Consider the following 23,799-nt stretch of genomic DNA (forward strand, 5'->3'; position numbering starts at 1 on the left):
CTAGCATCTACACAGTGCTGCAGGTACCAACTCTGGTCTTCATGCTCTTGACTTTACCCACCAACTCATTTCCCAACCAATTAGTATTTTAATGTATAAATATTTACAAAATGCCCTCCTTTGAGCACTGCAGAGTATACATGTAGAAGCATTATGGGAATAAGTAGGGACTAGGTCAGTTGTGAACCCATCACTTGATTGGTTTGTTGTTAAGTAAACACCTCAGTTACCAGTCTATGTTACGGACCTATATAGTCTTAAATTGCCATCATTCTTAGCCATCCTTTAACTTGTACCCACAGTGGGCCATCTGCAAAGGATGAGCAAGAGATCACTGACGTTGAAATACAGTGTTGACATTTTGAGTTCTCAACTGTTAACCTAAGTTCTGAAGGCTGCCAGGTTCTTTACCACGGATATCTAGATGACTCTATAAAGTCCTAACAAAAAGTTGTCTTAATGATTCTGTGTGGTTTGATTTTATAGAATATACACTCTTTTTTAAAAATAATTTAGTCTGTCTGTTTTTTAAATGCCCACTAGGCTGACAATTTGAAATTGAACTTAAAGCATAAAGCCTTCAGCTAAGTGCGGTGGCACACTCCTGTAATCCCAGCCCTTGAGGAGGCAGAGGCAGGTGGATCTCTGTGAGTTGGAGACCAGCCTGGTCTACAAAGCAAGCCAAGGACAGCCAAGGCTACACAGAGAAATTCTTTCCCGAAAAACCAAAAGTAAAGACAACAAGCCTTCAAAAGAAAGTCTTATTCAGAACAAGACAATTCCTACAAAGCACACCACAGGAAAGCATAAGGTGCCATGTTGTGATCAAGTGAAAATCAACCGTGACCTGTCAGCATTTATGTGGCTGTGACATCCAAGTTGTCTTCCATGGCCCTCACTGTCTCTGGCCTAGAGGCTGCTGTTGGCTGTGGACAGATTCTCCTGCCCACAGCTCTCGGGTGAGAACATCCTGTTCCATATTCTCTTTGCCACACGTCCATCTCTGCCTTCTCTGCATCTCCCAGAGAAGACAGCCTTGCTTGAGATGAAAAATCCCATTTACCTGAAATGGTTCCTGTGGACTTGCTCAGCAATGCTGGCATTTTATAAAGTGCTGGTTCGAAATCTTCACCTCTTTGAGCACCCTCAGTTCTCCCGACTGCCCCTTCACGTCCGCAGAATGAAATAATGGGTCCTTACAAGTCTAGGTACACTGGATTAATTCTGAGACTTCAGCTAGCTCAACCCTGGTTTCACTGCAACTCTGAGAATATATTGCTCACCTGTTGAAACAGGTGAGGAAATAGAGGCATCGCTAATGTGAGAAAAACTGATAGACTAAGTCTAGTTCCAAAGCCCATGACCTTAGAGCCCTTAAAAAGAACTTAGGTTGGATCAACCTAGCACTAGTTTTTCCTGCATCTTTGCACCTCTTCAGTGACATGACTGTGCTTGCCCTCTCAAAGTTTCTTCGTTCTCTCCCGTTCATTAAACATCTTCCTGCCCACCTTCCAGCAGCTCCCATTTTATAAACTGTGAATAAATCATTTTTCCCCTTGACCCAGCTAATTCCTCTGATTACCATCCAAATTTTCTGCCTTCCTCTCCGGGTCAAAAGTCTCCAGTATGTGGCCCACATCTGCTTCCTCTACTTCCTCTGCCCAGCTCCTCAGCAGTTCCCTTCCATCCGTCCCCAGCAGCGGCCGCCTCATTCAGACTGCCCTTCTACAAGGGTCTTATCGAGCCCAGCTGCCTATCCTTGGCCCGCCCTCTTCCCAGCACATGCCAGGATTGACAGACCATTCCTCCCTGGGAGTATATCACGCTTGCACCAGAGCATGCACGTTAATCAGTCAGTCACTCAGGCTGAGAAAATACAGCTGCCCACAGAGAACAGACAGATTTGCCTCTGGCCAGCTAATTCATGAACAATGTACAGGGTTTACCGAGGACCCTGAGGGCTCCCTTGGGAAGTTACCATCTAACTATAGGCATCCACCTGCCACTTACACTGTTCTTGACTCCGCCAAGTCTCTAGGTCCCTAGGCTCAGCCCTTAGCTTTTTGATTCACTTTTTTGTTGGGTTCGGCCTCTCCTATAATTTCATGGCCCTGTACTTGTAACTGTAAATGCCTGTGTCATGTAAACATCTGCTTGTCTTAAGCATAGCTTGTCGTCACCTTCAACCAATAGTAGGGCCTGCGCAGTGTCTCTCTGAAGTGAAGTCATGCGTCTGGATACCTAATTGCACATCTGAGAGTTATCAAGGATGTTTCTCGCCTCACCCGTTTGTCTGTTCCACTTATATTTTTGAATTCAGTCTCTGCCAGGATTCCTGTTAAAAATCTAGCTAAATGGGCCTGTCTCAAAGCTCTCCTATAGCTCTCCCAAACTGTCTACTAATGATCCCTACCCACAGGAGGTGTTTCCTTCTTCAGAATTTTAGCCATGGTTGGGATGAGCTCAGTGACTGCTCAACTAAGAGCAAAACCTTCCTGGGTTTTCCTCTTCACTTTTCTGGACCCATTGGATTCTTTGTAGATACTTCCCCAACCACTGATTTTTCTTTTTAATAATAAACTATTTTAACAAAACCTTATTTAGTATAGCATCCAATAGCATTTCAGTCACATTGTCATAAAGCCAGTTCCCACAAGTTCTTCCGTGTTGAAAAATTAAAACACTGCCCTGACACACCTTTCCCCATTGGCTCTTCCTCCCTCCAGCTCCTGGTAGCCACCTTTCTGTTTCTTATTACAAACTTGTCTACTGTATCTGCCTAATGTAAAACTTGTCTCTTTGTGACTTATTCCATCTGGTTTAAGACCCTCAAGGTTTGCTCATACAGTAATACATATGCATAATTTTTCATAAAAGCTTAATACTGTTTATATTATTTATGACTCTTTAAATTCACAGGTGGCTTTCTATTAAAAGGATGCTCTGCTCATGAATCTAACAACAAAAAACCAAAAATTCTTGAGACCCTGCTTTCAGTGGGGCATATCACTGAAAGTAGAACTGGTGTATCATATAAAATAAATGCATAGTGAATTAGCATGAGATGGGATGTCTCATTTTGGTTTTGATTGGCATTTTTCCCTATGTTTACTTATTCTAAGAATCTTAATGGGTTTTTGCTGGCCATTTATACATTTTTTGAGAAATGATTAATCATGTCCTTTTTCTACTTTTTATATTTTCTTTTGTTGATTTGCAGGAATGCTTTACATAGTCTATAATGAGCATCAGTTTTTGATTTGCTATAGTTTCCTTCGTCTAACAGAGTACAGATACTTAGTGTTCAAAGACATGTTTTAATCTTAATGACAGTGTTTTGTTTTGTTTTGTTTTGACTTGAATGGCCCTCGCTCAAAGTAATTTTCTCCAAAAACAAATTTAAGAATAAAATATCCTAATTTCTTGTATTGGATTTATGGAGATAAATGTTAGGTAAACAGTACAAAATAAATTTTAAGTGAACCAGACACGGTAAAGCATGACTGTAACCCAGCATTTGATTGTGAGTTGAAGGCCAACTTAGGCTATATAAGCAAGGCACTATATAAATAAATAAATAGCTTAGTGGTAAGGCACTGGCCTGGCATATAACAAGCCCCTGGGTTCAGTCTGTACCAACAAAAAACAAAGATTTAACATGGTCCAGAGAAGGATTAGGGAGGTGCTTTTGACCTGGCTATCAAAAACCAGCCTGTGATGGTGCTGCTGCCATGGCTCAGCAGGTAACGATGCTGGCTGCCGAGCCGCACAGTCAGAATTTCAGCCCTGGCATGAACATGGCAGGAAGATAGAAACAGTTCCTCCCAGGTGCCCTCTGCCTCCACAGGGATAGCATGACATGTGTTCATCCACATTCACAGAAGAAAACAGGCAAATAAAAACAAAAGTATTAGCCTTTCACCCCCATTAAGTCCTTAAGCAAATATTAGGAAATAAAGTTTTTAAGAGTACTTAATAATGAGGACTTATTTTGTAAGATTTAAAGTGTTCTAGATAGAGGGGAAAAAAAAAAGAATCCTACAAACGAAGACTGAATGGTAGACTCTGAGGTCCCCAAATCATTACATCTGTCCCCAGGGCAGCAGCGCGCTGTGGGGCCAAAGTTGAAAACCTTAGTAAGAACAGCAGCTTATTGATCGAGGAATTGGCTGCTTTGAATAAACATCCTGCCAGTTTCCAGAAAGTGTCTGCAGGACATTGTGACAAGTCACAAGCCTACAAGCTTTCCTGGCATGGGGAGGCCAGTTTGAGCCCTGTAACTACAGAAGGTACCTGTGTGTGTGGCCTGAGGAATTTCCCGGTAGCTTTAACAAAAAGAGAAACAGCAGATTATGTTGTTTGGATTGTATGACAGTAGGAAGCAAACCAGTTCATGATCGGAGACCGAATTGTTCCTGCCACTAAACAATAAAAGTATTGTGTCCCCTGCTCTTCATAAAAATGACAATGAAAACATAATGAAACAGGTGTGTAAACATTTTTCAGATGACTCTTGGTTCCTTTTTCCCCTTGACTAGAAGCCAGGGGTATGATACTAGTTACTGTAGTGTGTATGTAGGTCTTTGCTAAGAATGTGGTTTCACTTGTGATCTCATTGACAAGGATCACCCGAGGCTCTGAGCAGATTTGGCCTAATTGTTGACTCTAAATGCTTTCAGAGCCTGATTAACACATTCTGCAAAGGTTTAGGCTCTGGAAGGATCAAATAGCAATGTCACTAGCAATATCATGCCCCTTCACGGCCATGTTGTCTCTGAATAGCCCCATGTTGTGCCCTTTCATGTCATTGTTATACATAAATAGCTTGCTATTACTTTCAGATGAAAGGAAGTTGTTAGCTTCAGCACAGGAAAATGTGATTAATGAGTCACTGTTAATATTACTTGTTTAAAATAAGAGCCTAAGAACTCAGTCCTGAATTTACTACCCTAGGTCTTGTTCTGTTTTATTTGCTTGTTTTTATGGGATTTTATGCGGGAGAACACTAACATTCAAGAACTTCTGCCAAGGTGGAAGATGCCTAAAGATGAGCTCTTCTGAACCAGGTTTGCCGAGCGTAGAACAGCTGCAGAGTCTTACCCATTCCAGATTGAAATCCTCATTGGCTGTGTCATCAGAGTGTATAGAGAGCTGGTGATGCTCCTCCGAGGAAGCACACGCTGAGCCTTGCTTGGCTAGTCTTCTCAGAGGACCAAACCAAGAGTGAAGCATGCCTTGCTTACTCAGTGCCAGTGCCTAAGAATCAAGACTCCTATTTTACCTGGGTCTGCAGATCCAGTCCCTTTTTGTAACTACCCACAGTATCCTTGCTCTGCAGGCTGATTTCTTCTTTCACAGGCCTGCAACCGTCTGCATGAGATAATTAGTTTTCTCAAATCTAGGTCTCACATAAATGAATAATGTCGCAGTCCAAAAGAAAGGCCATGGGGTCTTGTGTGTGTGTGTGTGTGTGTGTGTGTGTGTGTGTGTGTGTGTGTGTGTGTGTGTGCATTTTATTACCCATATTGCATAAACCAAAGAAATAATTACTTGTAATCACTGGGCATTTTTGAGAGAACCAGAAGGGAATTAGAATTTGTGTGGGTTTTGGTATCGGAGAGATAGAGGATCTGGCTCTGCCAAAGCAGTACCCCAAGGGAGGTGAGTATCCCAAGGGAGGTGAGTGCCCCAAGAGAGGCGAGTACCCCAAGGGAGGTGAGCACCCCAAGGGAGGCGAGCACCCCAAGGGAGGCGAGCACTCTTGGCTCTAGCATCTGGCAGAATGGTGCGGTCCTGAACCTTGGCTTCCACCAGCCAGTTTGCTCCCATTTTTCTAAAATTGCCTGAATAATAATTTTGTTTAGATAGTTGGATGTCATAGCAAACCCCAAGGACAGACCCTGAACCTATTAGATGGTGGGCTTGGCCATCAAATTTTAAGAGTCAGACCATAAACTAGGCATGACTTAATATATAAGAAAAAAATTAAAAGTTGCATGTTTTCAAAGCACTTCGTTGTTGGGAAGAAGGTGAATAAAATGTAGAAGTAGGAACTCGGTAAGCACCAAAGGTAGTTTCACCTTTTAAAAAAATTCATGTTTGAATTTTCATCAGCTCTGTCCATGAAAGGCCGAGTGGGATAGATGTCTACAAGTCCTGTGTGTGCCTTACAGGATTGTACACTGAACAGTGTCCTAGGGAACAGTGGTTCAATGAGCTTTTTGTAGAAGCATTGTGAGATGTAAGGAACATTCTTGAATTGAATTTTTTTTAAGTTCAAGAAAATTGAGAAAACTAGATTATTTCCTTCAGAGTAAAGTGACTTTAGACCGTATGAAGTATCTCAGTCATTAAAGGAAAACAACTCATGTTGCTGATTAGAAATGTGTAATTACTTTGACTATAAATAAGGCATAATATCCAGAAATCCTGGCTTCTTGTGTGGTTGTATCCAAGAGAAGAGGCAAGCCAGCTGCTGAGGATTGCTCTTCTTGTTCTTGTCACTAAACCCATTCAGCCTAAAGTTAAAGCCTAGCATACGTACAAAAGTTAAGTCCTAGCTGGTCAGTGGCTGCTGCCTTGTGGATAGGCATGACATAACAGTTACTTTTAATTACATCATCAGGGAAAATATGTGATGATGACATGTTGAAACTGAAACTGTGAGGAGCCAAAGACATACATACATGTGTGTGTGTGTGTGTGTGTGTGTGTGTGTGTGTGTGTGTGTGTGTATCAGGAGGTCTCAAGAAGTAAAAGGGGAGGGGGAGCTAAAAAGATGGTTGAGCAGTTAAAAGCACTGACTACACTTCCAGAGGACCTGGGTTCAATTCCCAGCACCCACATGGCAGCTCACAACTGTCTGTAGCTCTAGTTCCCAGGTATCTGACACGCTCACACAGACATACATGCAGGCAAAACACCAAGGCACATAAAAATAAATAATTTTTTTAAAAAAGAAGTAAAAGTGGTATTGAGCAATGTGTGTGTGTGTGTGTGTGTGTGTGTGTGTGTGTGTGTGTGTGTGTGTGTGTACATGCGCACACATGCAGCTTCAGCTAATTTCCTCAGACTAAGTGTTGGGACCCTGACCCCAGGCACAGTGGAAGGTCTGAGCAGCCATTTGTAGGTTTGGAATAAGGCCTGGGATTTAAATAAATGGCTCACACGTGAGCCAGGACAACCCCCAAAGTCTAGCCGTGCCAGTGACCTTGACCCCGTGAAGCTGGTGGGAACATGAGACAGAGGACATTCCTTTCCCCATTTCTCAGAGTCAGAAAGCAGTAGAAGTTCTCAAGCAGCACCTCTGGGTGCAGGTGTGGATGTGGTCTGGCTCATCTGGCCAGCTGTGAGCAGTCCCGACTACCCCTGTAGCTGGCTTAGGTAGAGCCAGTCTGTCTGGACCTTCAGGAATGAGCAAGTGAAAAAGTAAATTTCATCAGGAGTGGTGAATGCGTCTCCCAAAATATGTTTACAGGAAGGGTGAGCTGTACTGTCTGCTCCCCAGTTTGATGGATTCTACGGCGGGAGAGAGATAATATTTCCACTTTATTTTGGCTGACGGACATGTATCGCAGTTGAATCAAGATATGTTGTTTAGTTTTGTAGGTTTATTGGAGCACTAGGAAATCACGTTATAAGGCCGCAATTCTGTACTCTTACAGCTTCATTAATTATGGTACCTAGACATAATTAGGCTCTAGCTAAGAATAGCAAATAAACTGGAAAATCATTCTGGGAAGGAAAAAAAAAAGTCGAGAAGCTGAAAGAATGTGAACAAGGGGTGTGCCTTGATTCTTGGGCTCAACCTCGCCTCCCTCAAATCACCAAGGATGGTGTCTTACGAGATCGCTGCAGCCAGGCACTTAGGAATATGTTCTCTTAAACTCTTGCTTTTATTTTCACTTCAAATTTATAATGATCCAGCGGGGCATGGTGGCGCACGCCTGTAATCCCAGTACTCAGGAAGGCAGAGGCAGGTGGGTCTCTGTGAGTTCGAGGCCAGCCTGGTCTACAAAGTGAGTCCAGGATGGCCAAGGCTACACAGAGAAACCCTTTTGACAGAGAAACCCTGTCAAAAAAAAACACAAACAAACAAACAAAAAATATTTGTAATGTTCCATAGACAGAAACAATCAGAGATATCCCACGTAACACAAATTGTTTGGATACATAGAAAATGATCCATTCATTTTTAATACTTTGATGTTATATAATTTCCCTCCATCCCTTTTCTTCTCCTGGTTCATGCCATGTACTCACTTCGTTCTCAAATTAATGGCACTTTCTCTTTATTGTTACATGGGTGGTTGGATGGATGGATAGATGGAGATAAAATTCACACACACATACATAGTTTTCCTATGTAAACATAGGAAATACAACCTTCTGAGTCTGTATATTGTTATGCTTATAATTGATTCTCTTTTTAAGTTTTTAAGTTGACCAAAAACAACAGTGTTGATGTTCTCATGCACATCTTCGCCCCACCTTGGTCCCTACATGCAGCTTCCTTGTCTGGCATCTTGGGTAGATTTGATAAAATTGATGAAGTAGTCTTGATGCATCTGCACTAACGTCCATTGTTCACATTAGTGCCCACCCTTGATCATATAAAGTTATTGCTCATCTTAGGACCCACCGTGATGACGTATACTCTACAAACTTTGACACATGTGAAATCTACCAGTGTCCATGTGGAGTTGTTTCTCCCCCACCCCCCAGATTTGCCTCTGTCCTACCTGTTCCCCCTCCTTACTGAACCCTTGGCAGCCATGCGTTCTTTACCATTTCTGTGGTTTTGGGGCTCACTAATGTTTTATTGAAAATAAGTTTTTCATACAATATGTTCTTCAGGTCACTTATTTTTCAGCGGCAGCCCAGCTATCCCTATGGAATCATCAGTCATGTTGAGAGCATAAGTTAGGCTCTCAGTAAGTACTGTGTGCCAGGTGGTTCATTTCCTAGGTTTGCAGCAGAGGATAGAAGGTAAAATATCCTAGTCTTTGCAAAGCTTACACAGCTCTAGGCCCAGTGAGGTTCTAGATGGGAGTGAGATGAGACCATGAGGCCCCAGGATAAAAGGGGATGGTTGGAGAAAGTTGAGAATAGAACCTCTGCCTTCCCATTTTAATTCTAGTGCTTTAGCCTTGACAACCAGAGTTTCCTGGTCTAGCTGCCATTTGGGTCTCCCCAAAAGACTCGTAGCATAGTGCCATTTCCTGAGCCACCCTCCCCTATTGTCTGAGATTAGTGGGTGCATTGCAGTAAGTTTTCAGATTTGCAGTAAGTTTTTACTACTAGTATCCATAGTCCTGCCTGGTGCTGATAAACATGATAAAATGTCCACAAAGGCATAAAAGTAGGTATGCATGCTAGCCATTTAAACACTAACTGAACAATATTTTTTAGGTTTGGGAAATAGACACACACATACACACAACCCAATTCATAAATTCTCTCTCTCTCTCTCTCTCTCTCTCTCTCTCTCTCTCTCTCTCTCTCTCTCTCTCTCTCTCTCTCTCTCATCACATATCTGTATGTCTTTGTGTAACACACCATGTATGGAGATGAGAGCACATATCACGGGAGGTAGTCCTCTTGCTCTGCGTGGGACTCTGGGAAATCTAACTCCTGCTGTCAGCTTTGGAAGCAAGTACTGAGCTATCTCTCTGTGGAGAGCTCAGTTCTTGTATGTGTGTGCACTTGTCTGTGCATACAGGTGAATGTGTGTTCAGTTGTGCTTGTACATGTGGAGGCAAGAGGATGGTCTTCTCTGTTGTTCCTTGGGTGCTGCCCATCTCATTTTAAAAGTTGAAAATAGCTTTTCATGCGGGATACTCTGATCATGGTTTCCCTCTTCCATGTCTTCTCAGGTCCTCCTCACCTTCCTATCCATTCAACTCCATGCCTTGTTTCTTTCTCTCTCTCTCTCATTAGAAAGCAGGCAAATATGTGCACACGCGCGCACACACACACACACACACACACACACACACACAAAGAAATAGACACACCCCTCACTTTTGAGACAGGGTCTCTCACTGGACTGGAACTCCAGGCTGTTGCCAGGTGAGCCCCAGGAATCTGCTTCTTTTTCCACCTCCCTGGCAGTAGGGTTACAAGTGTGCACCAATGTACTTGGCTTTTCTTTCCTTTATTAATGTGCACTGTGGGGGCTCGAACTCAGATCTTCATGCTTCAGGACAAGCACATTACCCACTGAGCTATCATCCCAGCCCAGGAAGTCCGATACTTCTCCCTTCTAAAAGGTGGGGATTTTTAATGTATGCGGATGGACAAAGGAGGAGATAGAGGACCAAAGTATCCATTCCATCCTTGCCAGCTTGGCTTCACTGGCTCTTTTCTGTTTCATTCAAGATCCATGCTTTAAAAAAAAAAAATCAGCAAACAGAAGGCCAGTGAGATGGCTTAGCAGGTAAGAGCAACCCCCTGATCTGAGTTTAATCTTCAGAACCCACACTTTGGAATGAGAACCAGTTCCCACAAATTGTCCTCTGACCTCTGCACACCCCTAGCAGCACGCACACATACATACAACAAATAACTTGGAATTCAAATTAATCAGTTAAGTGGATAGCCCTCCCTGAGGACATGTGAGAATCTGCGGTGTCTGCCTTTACCTAGCAACTCATCCAATGACATTATGCTGGTGACCAGAAATGACCACAGCAGCGGCATTCACACTGGTAATCAGCCAGCACAGATGCCATAGCTGGGGTACTCACACATGGGAATCAGTCAGCACTGGTGGTATCAGTTCTGCTCATTTCTTCCACTGAGCAGCCTTTCCTTAGAGTCTTACTCAATTCTACAATGGAATTTGGGCGGAGAACACGGCTAATTCTTGTGATCAAATCCATCATTGATTGTATTTTGGAGTTGGGGGAGTGCGATGCAGAATCAGCTGAATGGTTGGTCCACTCTTGAGTTCTGACAACCAGACACAGAGCCCAACTGTAGAGACCTTATTCATGACTTTCTTTTCCCTTGGAAGAAGGCCTGGGCTGATTCTCACAAGTAGTTTCATCTGCGTGGTAGCTGTTGCTGAGGTCTGAGTAATAGGACACGAAAAGTTGCTGCTGCAGGTGTCGGGCCATGACCTTAATTAACATCTCTCTCCCTGCATCAGAATTTGCTTGCCTGTGGGTAATTGCTACAATGCTTTCTCTGCTGACTAGCCTTTTATACCCATGTAGGACTGCACATGCCAGAGCGAAAGCTGATGCTGCTGACCAGGCTGCGCTGGCTGCCCGCCAGGAGTGCGACATTGCGAGGGCTGTGGCCAGAGAGCTGTCGCCAGATTTCTACCAACCAGGTAAATCTCGTTTCCTCTCTGTACTGGGAAGAGTTGGAGCAGGGGCTTTTCCTTTTCTTTGCTTCGTTTACGTATGTAATAATTGAAGAGTTCGTTCATGAGCAGGACGTCTACTTTATTCCTGCCTCCCCTAGCTCCTCCTGCGTCTCCCTCCCAAATTCTGACCTCTGTGGTTACTACTGTTGTACATGTATAAAGATGTGTTGCATTGATGCGTATGTGTGTGTATGTAACTTACTGGGTCTATTTGCTGTCCAATTGGGATTGGACAACCTATATGAGAGCTCATCCATGGAGGAAACTGGTTCTTCCCACTCAGTGGTCACTGACCTCCTGTAGCCCTTCATCTAGGTGTGGGACCATGTGGAGTTTCCCCTGTCCCTGTTAGCATGACAGTGGGTGTTGGCACCATGATGGTCTTGCTCAGGCAACCATATTGTAGGGAGTTCATGGATGCATTCCCCTTGTTGTGTGTAGGAGCCACTATCTAACATCCTGCGCCTCTGGCTTTTACAACCTTTCTGCGCTCTCGTTTGAGATGTATTTTCCTCTGAGCATTATGTTTCAGGGTTGCACTGCAGTTGTACCAATTGTGTTTATACACCACACACACACACACACACACACACACACACACACACACACACACACAAGTCGTTTATTCTCTACATTTTGGCCAGTTGTATGTCTCCATAATGGTCTCCACCTGTTGCAGAAGGATGCTTTTTTGATGAAGAGTGAGAGCTGCTCTGACCTTTGGGTATCCGGATAAGTATTTAGGATGCAGCGAGACACTATACTGGTTTAGTCAAGTACTAGTAACACATTCTCTTATAGGGCTCATGACCTCACCAGCTATAAATCTAGTTGTGCAGTACCCAACATTAATTCTTTCCTGTGGCGTGAACCTTAAGTCCACTTAGATAGCTATTGGTTACCAGCTAAGATGAAAATGCCACTATTGCGCCTTTGTGTATTTCTTCCCAGTTCACTCAATGTTCTGGTTCATAGGCCTTTACTACTAGGCCATAATTCTCCACACTCATGTACAGAGTGGCTGCACCTGTCCGCAATCCCGTCAGCGGTGAATGAGGGTTCCCCTTTCCTCGCATCCCCGCCAGCATTCGTTGTCAGTTGTCGCTTCTTTTCTTTTTAAAAATATTTTGTTGTAGGCTGGGCAATAGTGGCGCACACCTTTAATCCCAGCACTCAGGAGACAGAGGCAGGTAAATCTCTGTGAGTTCGAGGCCAGCCTGGTCTACAGTTTGAGTTCTAGGACAGCCAAGGCTACATGGAGAAACTCTATCTTGAAAAAAAAAAGTGTGTGTGTGTGTGTGTGTGTGTGTGTGTGTGTGTGTGTATGTTATTATTTTAAAGTATATATATGTGGTGGGCAGGGCATGATATGTGCACATGAATGCAGGTTGCCTGAGAAGGCCAGGTGTATACCTACCTTAAGCTGGCACTATAGTCATCTGTGGTCCACACCACATGGATGCTGGAAACTGAACTTAGGTTCCTCCACTAGAGCTGTATGAACACTTCATTTTTAACTTCTTGTCAATTTGTTGTGAGTTTCACATCATGCACCCCAATCCCTTTCATCTCCTTATCCCTTCATATCTACCCTCTGCTCTTGCAGCCTTTCCCCCAAAGAAATTAAAAAAAAAACACATTACATTAAATCAGAAAACATCTCATTATGGAGACTGTAGTGTGTCACAGTGTGTTCCATGGTGTGCCCTTTTGTCCACACAGCTTTACTCACAAATGTTTATTGCAATGAGTCATTGGACTGGTTTGAGGCTTCTGGCTTCTGCTATGCTATCAATACTGGATCCTCACTGAGACTCTTCTCAGATATCCTGTTGTTGCCCTGTGTCATGGAGATCCTACAGCTTTGGATCTACAAAACCAGTCCCTTCACATGGTCCAGAGGTTCATAGATGAGGCAAATGTTGGGGTGGGTCAACTCAAAGACCTGGATCTGGGCATGGGTGGTAGCTAAGCTGATCAGTCCACCTACTCGCCCACAGCCACCAGCAGGGTAAACTCTCCAGCACTGCTCTGGCTAGCTCACCCAATGCTGTAGCAGGCAAGGGACAGGGCCAGCTCTCCTGCTCTCGTGACCCCGGGGCTCGCTCTCCCACCTGCCACAAGTGGCAAGAGGCAAGGAGGTGAGGAGAACATCTCTCCCGTGCCCATGCCACCTTACTGCAGATGAGTGGCAGGCCCAGCACTCCAGTGTTCACACTCTCGGAGCCAGCTTACCCATGCCTCGCTACCAGGGCCAGCTGCACCATGTTTTTAACTGATAAACCATCTCTCCTGCACCACAAATATGTTTTAACATTTTAAATTTTATTTTAATATATTTTCATTTAAATAAAATTATATCACTTTCCCTCCTACCCCTCCTATTCTCTCTGTCTCTGTCTGTCTCTGTCTCTGTCTCTCTCTGTCTCTCTGTCTCTGTCTCTCTCTGTCTCTGTCTGTCTGTCTGTCTGTCTGTCTGTCTGTCTGTCTGTCTGTCTCTCTCTCTCTCTCTCTCTCTCTCTCTCTCACACACACACACACACACACACACACACACATTCACACATTTCGATTATATCTGTCATGGTCTTCATTTTCTATACAGAGATGCTTCTTTGATAAGGAGTAGTAGCTACACTTACCCAGGAAAAGTAGCTTATACACAAAGAGTTCAGTTGTTTTCTTGATTTTAGCCATTCTGACTGGGTAAGATGAAATCCCAAATTAATTTTGATTTGCATCCCCCTAGTTGCTAAGGATGTTGAGCATGTTTTGAGATTCTTTTGGCCATTTTTAGTTTTTCTCTGATAACTCTGTTCAGATCTATGGCCCATATTTTAACTGGGTTGTTTGTTTTCTGGACATGGTGTTTGAGTTCTTTATATATTCTGGATATTAATGGATCAGATGTATAGTTGACAAAACTCTGCCACTTTATGGGCCTTTTTACTGCCTTGATTGTTTCCTTTGCTATACAGAAGCTTTTTAGTTTTATGAGGTCAATTGTTAGCCTTAATCCCTGAACAAATGAAGCCCTATTTAGAAAGTCCTCCTATACCTGTGTCTAGTGGGTGCAGCCTGTGTTTTGTTCTGACAGCTTCAATGTTTCAGCTTTCACATTGAGGCCTTTGGATGTGTTTGGAGTTGATTTTTCTACAAGGTGACAGATGAGCCTAAATGCATTCTTATACATTTAGACATGGCGATTTCCCCACCAAACTTTTTTAATATGTTACTTTTGATGGTTGGTTGGTTGGTTGGTTGGTTAGTTGTTTTATTTGGTTTGGTTTGGTTTTTTCATGCCATCGTCAAATATCAGATGACTCTATTTTTGTGCTCAAGTTTGGGTCTTCTGTTCTGTTCCACTGCTCTATCTATGTTCTGCTTTTTATGGCCATGCTGTGTTTACTACCATAGCTCTGTAAGATATCTTGAAATCTGGAATAATAATCCTAGCATTGTTCTTTCATGTTCTGGATTGTTTTAGTTATAAGGGGTCTTTTGTTCTGTGTAAATTTTAGGATTTTTTTTCTATTCCTGTGAAGAATGTAGGGATTTTGGCTGGAATCCATTGAATCTTTAAATTGCTTTTGTCACAAAACTTTTTCACAATATTAATTGTACCAATATGAACTGTGGCAAATCTTCCCATTTTTCAGTGTTTCTTCTTTCAGAGCTTTACTGCCTCCATTAGGCTTTTTTTTTCCTTGCAAATGAAACTGTCTCCATGATCATCCCCTCAGTGTCTTTGATGGTGGTGTATAATTTTTTAAAGTTGATCCTGTATCCTACCATTGTGCTGAAATTACTGATAATTTCTAGATATCTGGTGAGATTTTTGGAATGTCTGTGTATAATATATAACTTGTAAGCAGGGTTAATTTACCTTTTTTTTTCCTATTTGTATCCCTTTAATTTGCTTCTCTTACTTTATTGCTTCTGCTGGTGTTCCAAGCACTGCATTTAATTCTGTCATTACTCTGTTTATTTAAATAACCTGTCAGTAAAAGTGGGATTCTGAAATCACTTAGCGTTAGTTTGTATCTTTAATTGCAGTAGGTTCATAATGCCTTCTTTGTTAATTGTTCCTGATTTAGAATATAGTGTCCTTCCTTCTTTATCCTTCTTAGTTTTCATTTGAAATCTGTTTGTCAGATGTAATGTTTGTGACAGCTGCTTGCTTCCTGGTCCCTTTTGCTTGGGATACTTCTGCTCATCCTTTCCTGTCTTCAGAGCTAAGATGAGTTTCTTATAGACAGCAGCCAGGAGGGTTTTGGCTCTTAATCTATTCAGCTGACCCATGTCTTTTGATTGGTCATTGAGAATATTAGTATTTAAGGTGTGTTGATTAAAGCCATTTTGCTTGTTTGCTGTATGTGTTTGTGTTCTTAGTCTTAGCTTGCATTTATTTTATATTTCAGTAATTGTTAGTTCGTTTCTTTTCTTTCTTTAGCCTCTTGCTATACTCACTTCTCTCCTCAGTCTGAAACACTGACTCTGGGTATTCTCCATGTGACTGCTTTGGTGGCATGGGTTATTTCAGTCTGTTCATATCACAGACATTTGTTTTCTCCCTCAGTTATGCTTGATAGTTTTGCTTGGTACAGGAGTCTAGGTTGGCATCCATGGTCTTTTAGAACTTGGAATAACTGCTCTGTGCTCAGTTTCCATCAAGAAACCAGCAATTGTTCTGAGGGGATCGTTCCTGTATGTGTGACTTGTTTCTCTTTTGCAGCCTTCGGTGGTCATCCTTTGTTCTGTGCATCCAGTGTTTTGGCCATGATACGCTTTGCAGAGTTTTTCTGATCCTGTCAAGGTGGTGTTTTGTATGTTTCTTATATCTAACTGTGCTTGCCTTTCCTTGACTTGGGAGGGTTCTCTTGCATGATTTCGCTGAAAATCTGGTCCATATGCCACTAACCTTTATCTCCCCTCTATCTATGCCTATAATTAGAAACTTTGGCCTTCTGAGTGTCCCACATTTTCGTCATGTTCCTTTCATGTGGTTTTTTTTTTCATATTTATTGTTTGTTTGTTCTAGGTCCTCTGCTCCATCTTCACAGCCCAGTATGTCTTCCTTTTGATGCATTCTTTTGAAAGGCTTTCTCTCCGGGTTTTTGAATTGGGCTATTGAGGTTTTTAATTCCATCTTCATTTCAACTTTGTTCTCTTCAATATTTCTGTTTCTTCCCTGAATTCAGTTTTTAAATCCTGCATTTTCTTCATTGTTTCATTTGACCACGTGCTTGCGTTGTCTTGGACTTCATTCAAGAATTTACTGTTACTCCTATTAAGTTCGTTGAGCTGTGTGTGTATTAAAATTTGTATTATTTGATGGCGTTTAAGATTGTTCTCTTAAGTTCTGTGTCTTGGGCTCATCTGTATAATTCCCATTGGGAGACATTTCTAACACACCAGTGGATTTGGGGGCAGATAATCCTGTGTTGGTCTTTCATGTTGTTTGTAGTTCTACAATGTGACCTGGGCATTTGGGCTTCTGAAGTGATGCACCATACCAGGCTGTTCAGTCTGTGCTGCTAAAGCAAGGCCTGTGAGTTGGGGATGGTGCAGGCTGGCCAGGTCCCAGAGAATTAACAGGACTGATTCTTGAACAGATGTGTAACCCAGGCCTGGAGGCTGGATGCGGTGCAGGCAGACTAGTGTCCGGGGGAACCAACAGGCTGGATCAGCTCACAGGATGTGTGACTGGGGCCAAGCCTGGGGGTTGAAATGTCTCAGGTGGGTGTGATCAGAATGGGCCAGCACACAGTATGTACAGTCTGGCCTAAATCTGGGAATTGTAGAAGGTGCAGGCAGGCTAGGGTTCAGAGAGCTCATTGAACTGGACCTGAGGACAGGGTGTGGGACCTGAGCAAGACATAGAGGTTGGATATAAGTTCAGACAACCATAGAGGAAGAAGAGGAAAGGAGAATACAGGTGGCTTGCCTCCAGATGCTAACATAGCACTCAGCACAGTATGTGTGGCCACAGGGTCTCAGCAATACTACAAAATAAGAGGGAAAAGACAGGAGGATCCCTAGGTCTTTCTGGTCAGCCAGTCAAGGTAAATTAGTATGTTCCAGATTCAGTGAGAGACCCTGTCTCCAAAAAAAAAAAGGGGGGGGGGTGAGGATCAGGAGGGTGGGATGGGGTGTAAAGATCCATTGAGGAAGACACAAGAATATCGTGTCTCTAGCCTCACTCATGAGCACAAATGCTCATGTACACACACCCCCATGCCCAACAGAGAGAAGGGGACAGTGAGGAGTGTGGGAGAGAAGAAGAAAGACAGTAAAGCACCAGGCCGTGCAATACTGTTCTAGAGAGGTGCCTCACTGGGTTGCTGGGACACAAGGCCTTGGCAGAGTGACTTCTCCATGAGTGATAAGATGGGTGTCTTCCTTTACGTGCATCTGACTTAAAACATTTACGTTTTACCAGGAAATGGGTATGTTGCCTTTTGCATGTTTGGAAGTGACCTCTGATGAGTGAGCTCCCTTCCACTGGTATCTAAGTACCACAGCGGATTAGCCACTCCAGGGTGTGAAACCCACAGGAAGAGGTCAGCATGTAGAGGGAGTTTTGTCCTGTGCTTCCCAGCCGTGCCGCCATCTGGAGAAGCTGCGCAGTCAGGTGACTGTGGCCCTGAACACTTTGCAAGCAAACAAACTTACCATTGTTGTCTGCAGATGCTAATTCTTGGCTCTGCTGTTAGCTCTGCTGCAGAGCAGAGTCCCTCTGGACTTCTGCTAGGTGTTACCAAAGAGGTAAATGATCCTGAAGGCCCATCTCACTTTCCTAGACTGAATAGATTTTAAAGGCCTTTTTATGGTGGAAAAGCATTTGAGGGAAAAGAAATATTGTGGGAAAATGTAATTCCACCCTTCCTTAGCTCAAAGAGATTCATATAAGCAAGCTGGTCATCAGTAATAAATACATCCTAGGCGCATGAGATGACAGTGAGCCTCTTTGAGACCAGAGCTAAAGAGAAAGGTGCAGTCCCCTTTGACCCACAGCCAACACTTCCTTCAGCACCTGTATAGAGGACCTGTTCTGCATGGCTGTTATGGATCTTCTCGAGGGAACATAACTGATGCTTTCCAGTATGCATTTACAAGGTGATCAAATCAGATAGGCATTTGCAAAAAGACTTTCAGCACCACTTCTAAGCCCACTCATTTAACTCACACATCTCAGATGCACACATCGCCATTGTGTGGAAGAGGCATGTGCTGCGGCCCTTGGAAGAACACTGTCTGGTTGCTTATACTTCAGAAGTTTTCATATTCAAATTACCTACTTTTAGGAGCTGGTAGTATTTTCATCATTGCTAAATGATGCCTTAGTTCAGAAATCTACTATTATATTAAATCAATTAAAATTGCAAGATTAAAAACAGACTGGTGTAGGGATATATTAAGTTCATAAAGGACTAAGTTTCGACCACCAAAGCTGCATACGCATGGAGAAGCCTAAATTGGCATCAGCGTGAGAGAATAGTGACTTTTCCCACTGAGCATTTAGGAAGACCTTTGCCTCCTGAAGGCTTAACTTGAAAGTGACCTATAATATTGCAGAGATGACCCAAGAGATCCTCAGTGGTAGTGCAATTTTAAGGAGACCCTTGCAGCGTGAAAACACCTGAAGAATCAGACAGCGCTGTAAGTGTAGAAGGAAACTGAGTCACGGAGGCAAACGCTGGCACCGTCCGTCCACACCCTGGCTACAAACACCTGGGCCAGAGCTTGAACTGTTGTAGTAGTGTTGACGAGGATATTTCTGTTTATGTGGCAGAAGGCAGGGAACTATATAGCCAGGAGATAGGTATATACTCCACGGGTGCCATTGTCCTGACCAGGGAACGAGACATATCAAGCTAGCTCATCCTGATTTCATTACATGGCGGATTCATCTCAGATCCTCTTCCTGATTTCCCAGTGACCAGAAAGTCAGGAAGCTGTGCCCTCGGGAAGGACACTTAGGGGTGATATCCATAAAAGTTGGGCAGATCCTGTGACCTTCACATTGCTCACCATAGACAAATGAGTTGGCCTCGAAGCCTGGCCTATCCGTCTCGTGGGTTTCATGAAGAGGAGTCTGTTCCAAGCACTTGGTGTGCTAATAATTCAAGTCGCTAAGCCAAGAGGACCAAGCTACAGCTTTTGAGAAGAGATGAGAGAATGGGGATGATTGAGACGCCATGTGCGTGGCTCATCATCCCGCCATTTGAGTTTGCTTTCTGTCATAGTTTTTGATTGGATGTAGGCGACTGCAGTGTGTGTGTGTGTGTGTGTGTGTGTGTGTGTGTGTGTGTGTGTGTGTGTGTGTGTAGAGGCTAGAAATTAGTGTCAGGTGCGTCCCACAATCACCCTCCACCTTAATTTTTGAAACAGGTTCTCTTGCTGAACCTGGAACTAACAAAGTTGGTAAGACTAGCCAGCTGGCAGGCAAGCTCCAGGGATCCACCCGTCTCTCTTCCCTCCCTGCGCTAGGCTCACAGGCATTAACCACCACTCCCAGCTTCTAATATCGGTGCTACAGGTACAAATTCAGTTTTTCATACGTGTGTGGCAAGCACTTCCCTGAGTCAACTCCCCAACTGCTTCCATCGGTGTCCTTATCTCATTTTTAACCCCAAGTCCTATTAAGTGAGGCATAGATTTTTTCCCCACTTATCAGTGAGTTTGGTAATGAGTTAAATACATTGAAACACTAAGCCTAATGGTGGGGCGCGGGGGGATATGTGCCTTTAATCCCAGCAGAAGGATTCAGTCTCAGGAAGGCAGAGGCAAGAGGCTAGTTCTAGGCCAGTTCATGTGAGTTTGAAGCCAGCCTAGTCTACAGAGTGAGTTTCAGGAAAGCCCAAGCTACACAGAGAAACCCTGTCTTGGAAAAAAAAAAAAAGATAGATAGGTAGATGGATGGGTGGATGGAGGGACAGATGGATGGATGGATGGAAAGAAACACTGCCTTGGAATGTGGTAAATTTCTCTCTTCAGTCCTCTTGGGAAACACTTCCCTAGGCAACATCCTCAAGAAGCTATGTCACCCTGTAGTGAAATGTGTATGCTCACACACAGCACCGTCAATTATTTACATGAAACTGGAAGCCTTGTAATGTGTGTTACTAAGTGTTAACTATGCTTGCACTTCTCATGAAGAAGTCAAATATTACTCATTACTAAAGACCTGTGCCAGTCACTAATGTGTACTATTTTAGGGTAAGTAAAGGGAAGCTACCAAGCATAGATGGCTTCTGAGCTCACCTTCCAAACCTAAAATTCCAAATACATTTCTTTTGTTTTGTTTTGTTTTGTTTTTTCATGAAGCAGGAAAACTGAATAGTCCACTAACAGATGTAAAAGTGATTCCTGGGCCTACTGGTTATTCTGACCCCTTACTTTGACATATTCAATTTCACAAACATATTGAGTGACAGCCACTTACAGAGAGTCAGATATTGCAGGACTTTAACAAGGTCCTTTAGGGAAAGTAGTATTATTTCTACTGGTTAGTCAAGTCATCTCTTTAGAATCTTTCAATCAGGTCCTCTTTTCCTGATTGGCATCCCTGAGAAATTGACTAGTTTCTGTTGGATGATTCCTGCTGCTGCCACAAAGCCTTTGACACGGGTGTTGCCCTGTGTGCATTCGTTTGGGTCTTAGTGGTGTTCCTTCTACCTAGAGCCGGTCCAATGAGGCTCACTTGTAAAGTTCAAACTGGCTCCCCTGCAGCTGCCAGCTGCCAGTGTCTGCTCAAAGCCTTTGTGCCAAGTGTGTAGTCTTACCTTTCTGTGTTGGTGATGGTGGGCTGGCTGTTCATGCACGGTATGTTGTAGATCAAATGACTTTTCCCAATGTAAATCTCCAGACTGGTGATATTCTCTTAGGATTCATCAATCCTGCCTATAAAAATATGGCTGCCTAAGAATTCCAAGTGTCAGACTCTCAGCATTTATTGTAGTTTCCCTCGCTGGCAATAATGGCTGGTCCTGATTGTGAGCTGCCGCCACTCACCAGCTTTATGTAGCTGGCATCACACTGTAACACACATTACTACATGGAATGAATAGCACAACATGTCCCTTCCAAGAGAAAAGAGTCCAGGAAAAAACTCTGGCCACTGCATTACATTAACTGTTTAAAATGAATTGAACCTGGCTCTGGAAAAATCTAGTGGTATATCCTCACATTTGGCTAGTTCACATATAAGTGTGCCATGTTGGAACCATTTCCTATTGGGTATAGCCACTAATGCTGGCATTAGGTAGAGGCCAGTTTGACATCCATAATTTTTGCATTACTCCAGTCACTTGTGTCTGGTGTGTAGAATCACCTGGAGTGTGCAAATTCAAATGTCTCGGCTTGGATTTCTGCTTTCTGTTAAGTTGAAATCTCTGGGATGTGTCTGATAGACCCCAAGCATGGGAGCCCCCACTTGGAAATGCATTTCTGTTTTCCTTAAATAGTCATTTCCCAGTGCATAAAGCTAGGCATTTCTAAATCTGGCCAGATGTACTTCCACCATTCTGTAATTTCTTGGAATGCAACAGATTTTCAGGAACATCTGCAAACCAGTAGCTGAGCATCTCTGAAGTCTTAGTTTTAATTGAGCATGCTGGGCCTGCCTTTTCTAACACTTCTGACACAAGGAAACTGTGCAAAGGAGCAATATGTTAGACTTCTAAAGGGGACAGAAATGACCAGGGTGGGATCATGGAGTTAATTAAATAAGGACATTTGGTGTAGTCCAAATTTGAATTTCACAAGCCTATTATGAGTTTTGTTTAATTACTTATAAAACATATTTTAAATATATTAATACTCAAATGTTATTATATATGTATATATAATTATATACAAAATAAATAGATATACAAGTGTGGTTTGGACAAGTACTACTGAATAGGCCAAGTCTCTCCCCAATAGTCTCTTGTAACTGTGGGTGTTGGCACCAGTACCATCCCCCATGGGAGTCATTTGGCTGGCATCTGACAGGGATGCTCCCTTTTCTACTTCTGGCCCGCTCCTCAAGGCAAACAAAGGTAAGACAATGTTGCCTGGGAGAAATCCAGTTCTTAGTGACAGCGTCACAGCCTCACATCTTCTAAAGGAAACACCAACTTTTCAACACTTTCCTTCTCAAAATTGACTGGCTCTTGATGTTTTCCTTCCAACTTTTAGAATGTATAACAGTGTGTGTGTGTGTGTGTGTGTGTGTGTGTGTGTGTGTGTGTGATGTGTTGAATGTTAATCTTTAATGGGCCTTAATTTTGATACAAAGATATTGGCAGGGTTCTTTTTGTAAACATGTTTGTGCATATCTGTTAGGTTGAAGTCATAAGTATTAGTCATTAGTATAATTTGTTCAGTATTGTATAGATTAAATTAGAACTGTTGGCTCCAAGAATCTTGACTATTATAATTATCTTTGCATGGTACATTCACTGTGGTACCTAGAATGATATGTTCAGCAATGCTATAAAATTGATACAGTGAAGCAGAAATAAAAACAGTTCTAATGATACTGGCTAAAGGGGTGTGGGGGTAGCAAGAGCAAAGTAGACAGTAGGCAGCAGTCTGCCTCAGGCTGGCTCAGAGAAGAGATCACAAGGTGGAGGCACCTTAACAATATACCTACAATAGAATTACAAAGGGTTCTCCTGGGACAGGTGAGTTTGTAGGGTTTTTTAAAAGAGGACCAGGATTGTGCCCGTGGCTTAGAAGTACAGCATGAGGCCCTGGGCTCAATGCTCAGCAACTGAAATAAACATATGTAAGAAGTAAGGGCGAGTCTGCCAGTAGAGAATGGAATCTCTTGTGTCCATAATGCTGTTGCTTTCCGTAGGTGCTGTGCACAGCTCTGAGCACCAGAGATGAATTCAGCAACAAAGGCATGGCCTTTTGCAACGCTATAGTCACCCCCTTGTGAGATGCTCTTCTCTAAGCCAGGAGCTCATCCCCCTTCCCAGTTCTATAGGACTAGAAAAGAGAGTGCTTGCCAGGCAGTGGCACATGCCTTTAATTCCAGCACTCAGGAAGAGGAGGCAGGGAGATCTCTGAGTTCTAAGACAGCCTGGTCTCCATAGTGATCTCCAGGCTAGAGAGAGAGAGAGAGAGAGAGAGAGAGAGAGAGAGAGAGAGAGAGAGAGAGAGAGAGAGAGAGGGAGGGAGAAGAACAGAAAAGAAAAGAAAAGAAAAGAAGGTATTTACCACAGTCAGAAAGGTAATCTCAATTGTTGACAAGCTTGGAGATGCTTGAAGGCTGAGAGATGGGCTTATCTTCTAGAGAATGGAAGTGATGCGACACTGTTGTGTTCCGGCTAAATCCACCTGCAAGTGTACTCTCTCAGAAGGTCCCACCACCATGAGCCCAAACATGAGCTGAACACGGAGGACACCAACAAACATGCCAAACTGAATGG

At 43.2% G+C, this 23,799-nt stretch overlaps 1 protein-coding gene across 5 annotated transcripts in view; it reads left to right on the top strand.

Annotated features, from left to right (window-relative positions):
* JPH1 (junctophilin 1) overlaps positions 1-23,799 on the top strand; it is a 98,800-nt gene that overhangs the window by 51,256 nt on the left and 23,745 nt on the right. For all 5 annotated transcript variants that reach the window (XM_084786774.1, XM_084786770.1, XM_084786772.1 and 2 more), the window contains exon 3: positions 11,220-11,338. In XM_084786774.1, the coding sequence (XP_084642900.1) occupies positions 11,220-11,338 (119 nt within the window). The remainder of the gene's footprint in view (positions 1-11,219; positions 11,339-23,799) is intronic.

This window comes from Acomys minous (assembly GCF_964271855.1).
Source record: "Acomys minous genome assembly, chromosome: 1".
NCBI lineage: Eukaryota > Metazoa > Chordata > Mammalia > Rodentia > Muridae > Acomys > Acomys minous.